The sequence below is a fragment of the Podarcis cretensis genome, assembly GCF_951804945.1.
Source record: "Podarcis cretensis genome assembly, chromosome: 1".
Taxonomy (NCBI): domain Eukaryota; kingdom Metazoa; phylum Chordata; class Lepidosauria; order Squamata; family Lacertidae; genus Podarcis; species Podarcis cretensis.
Genome location: NC_137170.1, coordinates 46,540,853 through 46,553,809, shown reverse-complemented (window position 1 = coordinate 46,553,809; position 12,957 = coordinate 46,540,853). Strand labels below are relative to the sequence as shown.

The following is a 12,957-nucleotide window of genomic DNA, read 5'->3' as shown; positions in this document are numbered from 1 at the left end:
TGAATTTCAGGGTTTTGCTGATGACCAATTAGGATCTACTGTAATGAGCAAAGTTCAGTGCCACCAATGGGTCAAGGTTTATCAGAGGTTTTGAATGTGAACTTGTCTGCTTCTTGAATTGATCAGTTGAAGGATGCCCTTCTTGCCTCCTTATCATCAGACCTTAAGCATGACTTACGTCCCAATGCTGCCTTTCCTGTGCTTACTAAATCAAAGCTTCTTGTACGTGTATGCCACATTCTGCAGGGAATTGCTCCCCTAACCCTTTTCAAGTTATGTCTGAGGAATTACAGGAGGCTGATTTTACTATGTCATTATCTCATGCATCACTGGATGTGGAAGAAGAGGATGCGTGGGAAGAGCCACAATCTTCCAGGCTGTTTCAAGATTGTGGGTTCCATCTCTTCTAAAATTGATAGTAAAGGCAGAGCTAGATGCTCCTATGCATTTGAAAAGGACTAATGGATTGGTGAATAAATTATATTCTTTAGAGCCAGAATTTATGGCTTTAAAGAAGTCACCTTCCGTTGGTCCTCCTCTGCTGCATCTTTCCTCACGTCATTTGGCCCCAAAGGATGAAAATGCTCAATTGCATGATATTACAGATAGGATAATTGAAGAAGAGTAGAAGAGAAGAGTTTGGATTTGATATCCCGCTTTATCACTACCGAAGGAGTCTCAAAGCTGCTTCATTCTCATTGAGAGCTTCTTGTATAGCTTCCTCCTGCACACATGCCTGTGTGGTATGGTTGGAGGATTTGCTTCATAATCCTCCTCAGGATGTGGTGCGTCACCATCAAATCCTTTCAAAACTCATAAAAGCACAAGCCTGCATGGCAGATGCTACTGTGGATGCTATGCAGTTTGCGCCAAGAGCCATATCTGCACAGGTAACAGTGTGCTGCACTTTGTGGCTTAAGAATTGGCAGGCTGACTCTGCCACTAAGGCTAACTTGTCTGTGGTACCTTTTGTGGGAGGCCAACTACCTGTACTTGGAGAGTCAGCTCTGAAAGATATTTTGGTGGAATCAAAGGATAAGCGTAAGGTTTCTTTAAGTCAGAAGGCTGATAGAAGGTATGCTAGGCATTTTGTTCCATACCCCACTCAGTTTCATTCCTTTCACTGCTCAGGTTCCAGAATAGGCAGTGAGATTCAAGTCTCAACCCTTTAAGCAGCGTTACCAAGGTAGACAGCCATTCCAACGCTTTTTTGCCACCCCAGCCACCAAGGGTGGTAAGCAGCATACTCAATGACCCTGTGTCACAACAGGTAGGGGGGTGCCTAAAATGGCTTCTCCTTACTTGGCAGCAGACCATATGATTTATTATATGCTTGAGTTTTATTATGGAGGATTCGTTTTCTTGACATGCAGGTTTTTTCATGTTGCTGCACATTACTTTACTTACTCTTGTTCCTGTTCACATGTTAGCCAGGAGGAGGTAGGCCTTGTGTTTAATTTAGTTTTAGATTTTTTTGTCATGGTGCTCCTGATTGGCAAGTCCAAAAAACTGAGGAGAAACGGTCTACCACAGTTCTTTGCTCCTGTCTGATTCTCGTGCAAGAGGAACAGCCCAATCCAAACACTTCATCATCCACCTAATAAATCTACTATTCAGGTAAGACTAATCAACATTTTTAGCTGCATCTTGTCTATCTGCTTACATGTTGAGATCAATCTTTTTTTGCTACATACTTCGCTATTGTGGCATTAGAATTTTAGCATGTGATACATTGTGATTGGTAGCACAAGAAAATGGGGAATTGACTATATAATAACATACTGTCTCTTTTTCTTTAGGAAATGGGACGTCATGATGACCTCTGGTCTTTGTTTTACATGTTGGTTGAATTTGTGGTTGGACAGCTGCCCTGGAGGAAAATTAAGGACAAGGTCTGTTGAGAAATGTACCATTGGAGATAAACTGCGGAGAATGTCTTTGAATATGTTCATGAGATTCCTTTCAATATATTAAAGTTCTTTAAAAACAATGTTTGCTTACTTCAATGCATTTATTTTTTAATTAACATAGCTGGCATGAGTACAGAATTTCATTAATCTTAGTTAAAAATAATAAAACCCATCTTCTATACAAGGGGTTGGGAACGGGATCTGGTGATCAACCTTCCATGGTTCATTTTTGATAGATGCACAGGGCCACCCTCTAGTCAGTTATCAGTCATACATTGTCATATTATTAAACTTAAAAGGAATAATTGGGAACACACTCTAAAAGTACTCCTGATTCTTATTTGCAGAATCTTTGCCAAGTATTCTGGCTGTTTGCCATAATAATAAACATTGACATTGAGAATCTTTGCAGCCACAGCTTGAATTCAACCTGCAGCTGCAAAGATTCCTGTCAAATGCAAGTCCCACCTTCTGTGGGAATCCAGTCTACTTAGGAGCTCTGAGCTGAACCCAGTGTGTTTGCATTTGGTGCCAAATTAAAAAGACACCTAATTCAAGCCCTGCCTGCAGAGGAACCATTGGGAGCACATTCTAGGGGTCCTGAATGTTTCTTCTCAGCCATAACTTTACTGATCTCACATCTAGCTTGTAGGCATGGCTGGAAGAAAATTGATATTGTTGGACAGATTATGCTCTCTGGTGTGCCTAATGTGGCCTGCAGGCTGGAAGTGCTCAATGTTTGTGCTACACAATCAAGCCAGTGTCTTTTAGACATAATTTAATATATCTCTTCACTATATCTGACCAGCTGTTAGTTCCCCACTTGCTGTTTGGAGAAGAGCAACTTGGATCTTGGCAGAAGTTCAGTTTCATTTCAAATGGCTCTTTATGTGTTTTTAGGCTTAAGTTAACAGGGAGGTATATCCAAGAGCATTTGTTTTATTTTAAAGATGGTTCATGTTAAAGCTTATTACAGACCTTTACCTTTAAAACCAGAGCTATTAATTTTGATCTGAATAAAGATTAGAAACTCAGATTTGATATGGTTACTGAGGACCCTAATGTGTTGAGAAAAACTCATTCATATCCTCAGAACCTATCAAATCTATGCTTCAGGTAAGACCATTTGTCCTATCTGAGGTCCTACTATGCAGATAAGAAGTTAAAATAATACAAAATATACTCTAATGGAAGAAAGAAGAAAGGAAGGAAGGTGAGGGAGACAATTTGGCACCAGCTCCAGTTGGGCTGTATTCTCACTTGGCCAACTGTATATTCATTTATTTGTTTAGCATTTTAAAATTCTTTACTGCTTTCAGTTCCTTGGCAGAGGGGTGGCATATAAATAAATAATGTCTATAAGGAACTGAAGGAAAGTATGGTAAATATTTCATTTTCCTACTTGTAGGAGCAAGTGGGCTCCATAAAAGAGAGGTATGACCACCGGCTGATGCTGAAACATCTCCCTCAAGAATTTAACACCTTTCTAGATCACATTTCTACTTTAGATTATTTTACTAAACCTGATTACCAGGTATGATTTTTTTAATGTCTTAATTTTATGTCTTATTGGAAACCCATGTCTTGTTAAACACTTCAACATGCATTCACACATCTGTTCCAATGAGTAGCAATAGCTAATTAGGTACACTATCATTATACCTTACTTTTGCCTCTTGTGTTTTGTCATATCGTACCTAGACAAATCCATATTAACTTTATTACAGAACTTCTAAAGTAAAAAAATGACAAGCAGCTGAAGTGAATGGTTTCCTTTTTACTCGTTTTAAGCTGCTTGTGCATTTTTTATTGTGTCTTTATTCTGGTGTCTAAGACATATTTCAATACATTGAATATATTGATTTCCAAACACAAATCAGATGGCCCTGCATGTTTTATGCAGTGTGTATATGAAACCATTTTTCTGCAGGAATTGTACCCCTGTATCAGTTACAGAAATTAGCTGATGAGGCAGAATTCTACAATGTTCATATTTGGGTAGTTTTGCAAAGATTTGCAGAAGAAATTAGAAAGTATTTTTTAAAATAGAATATATCAAAGTGTCGAGTTCCTCAGTTCTTCCATTGTATTCTTTGTGCTTGCTCATACAGTGTTCTTTTTATTGCCCACTTCCTGTTAATCCTCATGCCACAATATACACTGTACTTAACCTGTAATAGAAAACAGGTGTAAGAAAATGTTTTGCGATGACAGCTGTGTAAATATAACGGCTTCAACTTATTAATGAAACCTGTCCATCATTTGAATGCTGTGTTGCCTTTTTTAACAGATATCAATATAATGTCTGCCTTTCATAGGATATGAAACATTCCTCTTCTCCAAGGCCTTTGGCAAATTAAACAATCTATGGTCTTTTAAACTGTTGAGTGTCATTGTTTGTTATTATGTTGTGTAGTTTTGTGTTTTTATAATGTAAACTGCCCTGTGATCCTTGGCTGAAGTGTATAGAAATTCAATAAATAAATAATATATTTTTAAAAAAAAAATTCATGAATGGCGTGAAAGAACAACTTTCGTGTGTTTTCTAAATGTAACTTGGGAGCATACCAACTCTTCTCTTTTGTTTATATAGCTTCTCATGTCCGTCTTTGACAACAGTATGAAGACTTCTGGGGTGACTGAGAGTGACCTATTTGACTGGGAAAAGAGTGGAGCTGATGGCTCTTTAACAACAACCACCACTTCAACTACTCCTCAACTGCACACTCGTCAGACCCCAGCTGCCATAGGGTATGTTGGAGCATTCCTTTTGATATCATCCAGTTAATGAAGTGACATGTGACATTCTGGATAGGAGGCATTCTTTCTCTGTCCTAAGACCTTGATCTAAAGGCATCTAGACTTCTGTTCCTTACGTGATAGCATTGTAATGGTGAGGGAACCAGATGTGCTTCTTCCATAACCAGGTGTTGACAGACAAACTCTGGAGAGCTTGCTTGGAAGAACCTTTCATACTTCTCTAAAAAGTCAGTGCTTCTGTTTTGAATAGTTTTAGGAATCTGTGATGGGATTATATGTGATTCTCATTCTAAATTGTGTTGCAGCATTAAGAAAAACAGATTGCTCACTTTCCATTTGGGAGAGTACCTGGAGAGTGTACTACTACCCAGATAACTTTGTGAACAGCCTAGAGGTCTTTGTTGAATAGGTGACAAAATTTAAAACTTTGTATTAATTCTGTTGGTTATAGGTGACAAACCCATTAATGTAGTTTACATATCTCCTGACATCCCCCCCCCACTTCATAGCATTGTGGCAAAATAACACAATACAGTCATACCTTGGTTCTAGAACACCTTGGTATGCATATGTTTTGACTCCCGAATGCTGAAAACCTGGAAGTAAGTGTTCCAGCTTTCAAATGTTCTTTGGAAGCTTCCACGACTTGAGTGCAGGAAGCTCTTGCAACCAATTGAAAGCCGCGCCTTGGTTTTTCAACGGTTCCAGGAGTTGAACGGACTCCAGGAACGGATTAAGTTCAACAACCAAGGTACCACTGTACCAGCATTCTAATCTTGCTCCTGCATGCTGCACTATGACTAGGGAAGATGCAGAAGCATAGAGCTGCCCTTCAGTCTCGGAACTGATGGCAATGTTCTGAGTTCAGATTCCCTAAGGTTTGAGCTGAAAGGAGGTAGAGTATACAGCCAGTAGAGAGTAAAGCTCTGTTTAGAATCTCAGTGTGTGATACCAGGTCTGACCAATCCAGGTGCTTCTTACTTGCTGCCAGATGCAAAGCCTGAACCCTGAAGAGTTCCGAGGATGGCGCACACACTGTTTTACAATAGCTTATTAGATGAGGCCTGAGACCTGAAGGATCATGGTTTAAACACTTAGAGTATAGATGGGAACCTGTGGCCCTCCTGATGTTGCTGGATTGCAGCTCTCATCATCACTGACCACTGGCTATGCTGTTTTATAGTCTTAACAACATCCAGAGGAAGAAGGGAGGGTGTAACCTGTGCTGCATCCTTGAGTCAAACTTTCATATTGCAATACTGTTTCTTTGTTATTTTTCTTCTTCTTAATAGAATTGCCAATGCTACACCAATACCAGGAGATATGTTGAGAGAGAATACAGATGATGTGTTTCCGGATGAACATCTTAGTGATGGCGAGAATGGTATCCCTATCGGAATCTCTCCAGAAAAGCTACCAGAGTCTCCTGGACATCATCTTCAGGAAAAGGATGTGTGGGAGGAAATGGATGCAAACAGGAATAAGATAAAAGCAGGTGTCCATAAAGTAAGAACTATAATTGAGCAGACAATAACATTCAATTCTTTTTTGGTTCTGTATCTTAAGATTTGCTTTAATGGATCAAATAAAATCACTATATTATCAGCAAGTCAGATGTCCTGGGAAATGAAGAAGCTGGGTATGTTGGGGACAACTATGTCATTTGTCCCAGCATTTGATATATTTCTTTTAACATTAAGGTTTTATTTTCTGCTATTTGATAAAGAGTTGTTCATTCCTGAAAGCCATACGAGACTGTGAACTATATAAGATAGTGGAGATCTCTGTATCCTGTTTCAGTGGTTTTCATAAGTTAGTTATGCTTTCTTCTGTTTGTCCTGAACCCACTGACAGCTTTCCATTTGATGACTCAAGAGTTCTAGTGTGTTGAGAGAATAGTTTATTTGTTTATAATTTTATAAACCTACATTTGCTCTTCCTTATTGTGGTAGTTCTTTTCCCCCATCACAGAACTCTCAATTTTTAAGCAAGTATTCGTGAGGAAGATACTGTTTCTTACTGATAATTTGTTATTTTCTATATCTACTCCAGCTCTATGCTAACTTTTGAGCATGGCCATAACTGTATTGTATTCTTTATATTGCTGCATCTTAGGTTACATAGTAGTATTGTGAAAATATATTCTCTTTATAAATTCTTTCCTAATTTTTGTTAAATTGCTAAGGACACCTAGCTGGCATTACAGTGAGCAGTTTTACTGTGGCCCCAGGCACAGCATTTGGGACATATATCAGAGTATATACTTGAAGTAGGCTATTGCTATTTTAGACAAAACAGCCCTTTCTTAGAGCAGTAATGGAACATGTAGTTCCTTCTGTGTGGTGGTAGGGATGTTGGGTAGAGTTCAGGTGTTGTTCCACAGATGGAAGATATTTCAGTTTGGTGAGCACCTCTGCTAATGGAAGGAGCGGTACATCTCCCTGCCTCAGCTGCTTCACACATAATCTGCTCTGAAGAGTTTTGGGAACCCTTCAGAACAGCATGGAAGGTGGCACAGGGGACTGCAGGCGGGAGGTAGAATTAGTGAAAAACCTCATTGATTCTGTTAGCAGAGGCCTCTGCTAAATGAATTGTATAAGAGCACCTATAGAATCACAGAACTAGAGTTGGAAGGTACCCAAGGGTAATCTTGTCCACTTCCCTGCAATGCATGAATCTCAGCTAGAGCATCCATCACAGATGACCATCCAACCTCTGCTTAAAAACCTCCAAGGAAGGAGGGTCCACAACCTCCCGAGGGAAGGGAGACCGCTCCTCTGTCAGGACAAAACAAGGTTGTTCCATCTTCCCTGTGATAGCTCTTTAGATATTGGTGTTTGCTAGTGGGATCAGCTGTGTGTGAGTGAAATCAGAAAACATTAAAACTTAATTTTTGAAAAGGGCTATCTGCTCAGTGATAGAGTATGTTGTTTGCAACTTAGGGGCCTCTGTTTCAATCCTGGTCTTTCCACATAGGGCTAGGAAGACTCCTGCTTCTATAGATTGCTGCTATTGAGCTTGGTCTAATTTGAAATAAGGCAGTTTTCTATGTTCATTAGTATCTAAACCTTGGATGTTAGGTAGTATATAGGGCTGCTTTTAGATATAGATACTGATTTGGAGTTAACATCCACAAGCAAACAATTTCAAAAGCACATTTACAGAAGACTGCATATTAGCCACAAGCAAAATTGAAAGTTTGTGTGGAAATTAGTTAGTTCTGGTGGTAAATGAAGTTGAGCAGCGATCTTTCTGCTGCAGTTCTGACTACATTTAGCATTGCAAGCCTATCAAATAGAAGAACTGAAAGTGTTTTGACAGAATGAAAAGCTGGGATGCCAACAACTAAATGTTACATTTTGTGTCTTTTACCTGATATTTTATAGTTCTCTTATGGTGTTTTTAATCACAGACTGCTACAGAAGAGGAAAACAGCCATGGACCAATTAATGGCATGCTTAATGCACCAAGCCTTGGTTCTCCAATTAGAGTCCGCTCAGAGACCACACAGCTAGATCGAGATGTTCCTCTGGTGCGGAAGCTACGATCAATTCACAGTTTTGAACTGGAGAAACGTCTGACCTTGGAGTCCAAGCCAGATACGGATAAATTTCTGGAAGTCTGGTATGCAATGGCTTTTGTTTTGCTAAGCTTTTTAGCAGTTGCTTTGCTTATAGTGAGTCATCTTTAATTGATTAGTTATTTGGCACAGATTTCACTGTTACTCATGCCATATGCTTGACCCTACAAATGCAGGGAAAGTAAAGTCAGGTTTTGGAAATGGGGAGCCAGTAATTCATAATATAATTTAAGAAATTCAGTTCTAAAAGATTAGGATTAGTTACAACAGGGGTAGCCAACATGGTGCCCTCCAGATGTTCTTGCACTATAGCTCTCATAATTCCTGGCCATTTGACATGCCGAGTATTGATGAGAGTTGTAGTCCAAGAACATCTGGAGGATGCCACAGGAGCTACCCCAGAACATCTACTAGAAATAGAAATGTAATGATATTGATAACAAATGGCCTAATTTGTCTACATTAGATAGTATCCTGTTATTTTTCACTTAACATGGTTTACACAATCCTAATTTGCTTTATCATGTTTCCTTAATTTCTCTCAACATTCCCAAGCATGGAGAAAAAGAAAAGAGAGTTGAATCCTGGCAAAGAATCTGCTGTTGCAGCTTTTCAAAAACCACCCATGCCTCCAGTTGCTTCCAGTCATGAGCATGTTTGGCACTATGATGAAGAATACCTACCTGAAGCTTCCAAGCCCATTTCTGGCAGCTCTCCAGAACAGGGTGATGGTGTTGTCAGCAATGGATATGTGGCAGTCAATTTGAGTTCCTGCCAGCAGGAGGTTGACTCCAAGGAATGGGTGATAGTGGATAAAGACAGAGACTTGCAGGATTTCAGGACTAATGGAGTTTTAGGGCATAAAACAACTGGAAGCCCCTCTGATGAGGAGCCTGAGGTGCTTCAAGTCCTTGAAGAGCCCCCACAAGAAGATAAGCTTAGAGCTCATACCAAGAATACAGCTATGGGACCAGCATTGGATCTAGATATTGAGTGTCATGGTACAGCCGCTTCTGAACAGTTTACAGATCAACTAGAACTCCCAGTTGGAACTGCTGGTCATCTTCTTGCAGTCACACCCACAAGCCTAATGGAGGCTCAAGCAGAAGGGGCTCTTGCTCCAGTAAGTGAACTGTTAATAGCTGTAGCTCATCTCTGTTGTATTCAGACACTGTGAGAAATCTTTAACTGAAAGCATGAGATCTGAAGCTTAATCAAAATACTGCATAGAGATAATATCCTGCTTGCAGTCAATTTAAGAAGAGTATGATAGTTAATTGCACTTTGCAGAAGCACTTTTTCAGGGTTTAGCATGTATTTCAATAACATCCACAACTCAATTTTGATTTAATTAAGATACATGCTAAGAAAGCACAAGAATGATGGCATGTTTGAGAATTATTGAAAATACAGTCGTACCTCTAGTTACAAACTTAATTCATTCTGGAGGTCTGTTTTTAACCTGAAACTGTTCTTAACTAGAGGCTTGCTTTCGCTAATGGGGCCTCTTGCTGCTGCTGCGCCGGCACACGATTTCCATTCTCATCCTGGGGCAAAGTTCTCAACTCGAGGTAACTCTTCCAGGTTAGCGGAGTTTGTAACCTGAAGCGTTTGTAACCTGAGGCGTTTGTAACTCGAGGTACCACTGGACTAAGGTTTTGCAATGACGTAATATAAATAAAGTAAAGCAAGATGAGCGCTGCAACCCCAGAGTCGGTCACAACTGGACCTAATGGTCAGGGGTCCCTTTACCTTTAATATAGATAATGTTGTTCTTTTATCGCAGAAAAAAGTGGCTTTTTCAGTTCCAAAAACCACTTTTGAAATATAAAAAACATGAGGAATGCACCTAGTTTGAATAATTACCTGATATAATTTAACTTTTATTGAATTCTATTTTTATCACCAGAGGCCAGTAACTGTTGGTTGTAGATACTGAAGTATTTTGAAAAATATTAACCCACCCACCCAGGTGTAAACTGTTGTTTTCAGTTCTCTGGTTCTTCACAGCCCTCTGTCTATTCAGTTCTTCGTCACTTTTGCTTACTTTGAAACTCTTAACCTTTCTCAACAGTATAACTCTGTCTCTGTCTGTTCTAATCAGCATCATGTGGCTGCCAGTATTTACTCTTTGTAATATTGGCTACTGGAAGAAACAAAGTTCAAAGCTACAGAGAGCAGACCGAAATAAAGTGATCTTTATATATTTGAAGCATTTTCTTTTTTCCTTGCCATGTTGTTCTCACAGCTCAACTCACTTCACATGCTGCATTTCTCCATCCCAAGAATTTCAAGTCCCATCCTCCGTACCCTGAGCCCTATAACCCACCTCACCACCCACCCGGACCCTGTGAAAGAGGCTGGCTTTCCAAGGAGTCAATCAGGAGACAGCCACTCTTCCTCTTCCTGGTCAGCTGCCCGTAGGCAACTTCCTGTCATTCCCAGTGGAAACAAGTTCCCCCCTGTCATTCGCATCTCAAAAGCACAACTTCAGCAGGTGAATGCATCTTCATCTAAGCAACTACACTGTGTCAGTCATTTGCCATGTTTTATGGGTTCTCAGCTACTTTGCATTGCTCAAAAGTAGACTTATGTACTCTAAATACTTACCTTTTGAAAACATTGGTCTTGAGAAATAAAAATAATAACTTAAAAGATGTAAACTTCAGACAAAAGCACTACTTAAATATGCAGAGGCTAGAGCAGGAAAAATCCATTAAGCTGATTTACTATGCAGAAAATGAAATTTCTTAATTTTAAGAACTGATGAATGAGAACCTCTGTAGTTTTAACCTTAGGTTAAAGTACTGTCAGTAGATAACAGCCAGGAAGCATAAGTGACTTGAACATTTTTTTAAATGAATATACTAAAGTAAGTGTGTGTGTGTGTGTGTGTGTGTGTGAGAGAGAGAGAGAGAGAGAGAGAGAGAGAGAGAGAGAGAAGGCATAGGGAAGTTGTAGCCTGTGGTCAAATTAGGCCTAACAAGGATCCTAATTTGGTTCACAAGGCCATTTCTTGCAAACCACACCTACCTATCCCACACCTGACAACATATATGACATTGGGGTAAATTAGGTAAAGATGAGGCCAAAAAGAAATAATTGGATGCTTGAAGTACACTCTTGATTGTCCCTTGGAAAGTGGGGCTCACTAACTCTACTGACAGTGAGCCCTTTTGAAGTTTCCCATATGTCACTGTGGTTTGGGTTCTGCTTGTGTCTGCAAACAAATTATTTTCCTCTGTAGACCAGCTTTGCATAGAGCTTTGCTAGTCTGCAGAGGAAAACTGACCATTTGCAGGCATGGTTCGAATCCAAACTATGTGTGCAAACAGACAATGCAGGACTTGCTGTCAAAGTGCATCGTGGGATGTGTGGGAGGTCAGGATCTAGCCTACCGGCTGGAAAAAAATAATTAACTCTTGTGTTTGAGTCTTATTTCTCAGTTGATAGAACTAACAAAATTGTTAGGTATTTCCACAACGAATAGGAAGCTAAAGTGTATTGTCCAGGGCACTAAAATGAATGGTAGGAGTATGTAGCATAGCGGAAAGTAATATAGAAAACGCTGAGAACCTAATATCCAAGCTATTTTTCTTTCCAGGCAAAAGTACTAGTGTTCAAAATAATAATAGCAGTTAGAATTGTTAATAGCAGCTGAGGAACTTATACATGAAATGACTATTAAACAGTGTGGTTTTAACCTCTCATTTTAATCCATCCCACCAAAATACTGCCGTGCGTATAGGACATTCCAGCAGAGCTCTTCATTTTGCTTTATATACAAAATAACATTTGTTTCAATTGTCATGTTCTGTCACTGGATTAAATCATCACTGCATTCTGTGCTGCAGCATGTAGATTTACTTGTATATATTGAACTTGGATACTTTTAGTTTGTTACTTGGTTTCTGAATTTTTTTAATGCTGAAACTTCAGTAAGGTTTAATATTATTGCTACTGGGAAGACTATAATCAAAATCATGATCCCATCATTGTCTTAATACACATGTTGCTGCAGTCTTTCTAAAGCTGAGCAAGTCTTAGTCTGGTTAATTCCTGTATAAGAGATAGCCTTGAATTTAATGAAAGAAAGCATGGGTATATATGATCGGCTTTTAGAAAGATAATGTTTTAGAAGCTCAACTAGAATAGTACTGTGTATCATATTTTGTGTTCTGAGGCTAGAATGCAGTTTTACTTTTCTAATACAGTATATGTCTAACAAATGGCAAACATTGTATCAGATAAATTTCTGGCAAGATAAAAAAAGGAAAGAACATTTAGTTTTTCACTAAATTAAAAGCTAAGGAATACACTAGACCAGTTGTTCCCGGGGGGGGGGGGGGGGGAGATGAATAATGCCACCTTATTGCCCCCAAACTTCATTGGGGAGCCTCCATTGGTTTCCAGTTTCCTTCATGAACAGCAGTCCTTCATGTAGAGGCAATAAATTACAGTTTCCAAAAGGCCAAGGCACTGTATACTCCCAGTGATGAATATTCCCTTTTGGGCAAGGTGCTCAAAAAGGAGGTGGTGGTCCCGCATCAGACAAGTTTGGAGAAAACTGGTTGCTTGGATCTATTCCTGGCTGCCTTCAGGCCTGGTCATGGTACTGAAGCTGCCTTTGGTAGCCCTGGTGGATGACATGTCGTGGGAGAGAGATGGGGGGAGACCCTGTTTGTTATCTTTGATCTCTCAGGGGCT

General features: G+C 39.6%; 1 protein-coding gene across 4 annotated transcripts in view; it reads left to right on the top strand.

The window, feature by feature from the left end:
- The window catches only part of TTBK2 (tau tubulin kinase 2), a 46,377-nt gene that overhangs the window by 22,972 nt on the left and 10,448 nt on the right, over positions 1–12,957 (top strand). For 3 of the 4 annotated variants that reach the window (XR_013833048.1, XM_079953299.1, XM_079953297.1), the window contains exons 8-14: positions 1,800–1,892; positions 3,319–3,444; positions 4,504–4,661; positions 5,963–6,176; positions 8,083–8,294; positions 8,806–9,373; positions 10,499–10,747. Coding sequence is in view for 3 of the 4 variants with exons in the window: in XM_079953299.1 (XP_079809425.1) it covers positions 1,800–1,892; positions 3,319–3,444; positions 4,504–4,661; positions 5,963–6,176; positions 8,083–8,294; positions 8,806–9,373; positions 10,499–10,747 (1,620 nt within the window). In the remaining variant the exon portion in view is untranslated. The remainder of the gene's footprint in view (positions 1–1,799; positions 1,893–3,318; positions 3,445–4,503; positions 4,662–5,962; positions 6,177–8,082; positions 8,295–8,805; positions 9,374–10,498; positions 10,748–12,957) is intronic. The other variant, XM_079953298.1, reaches the window with a different exon arrangement.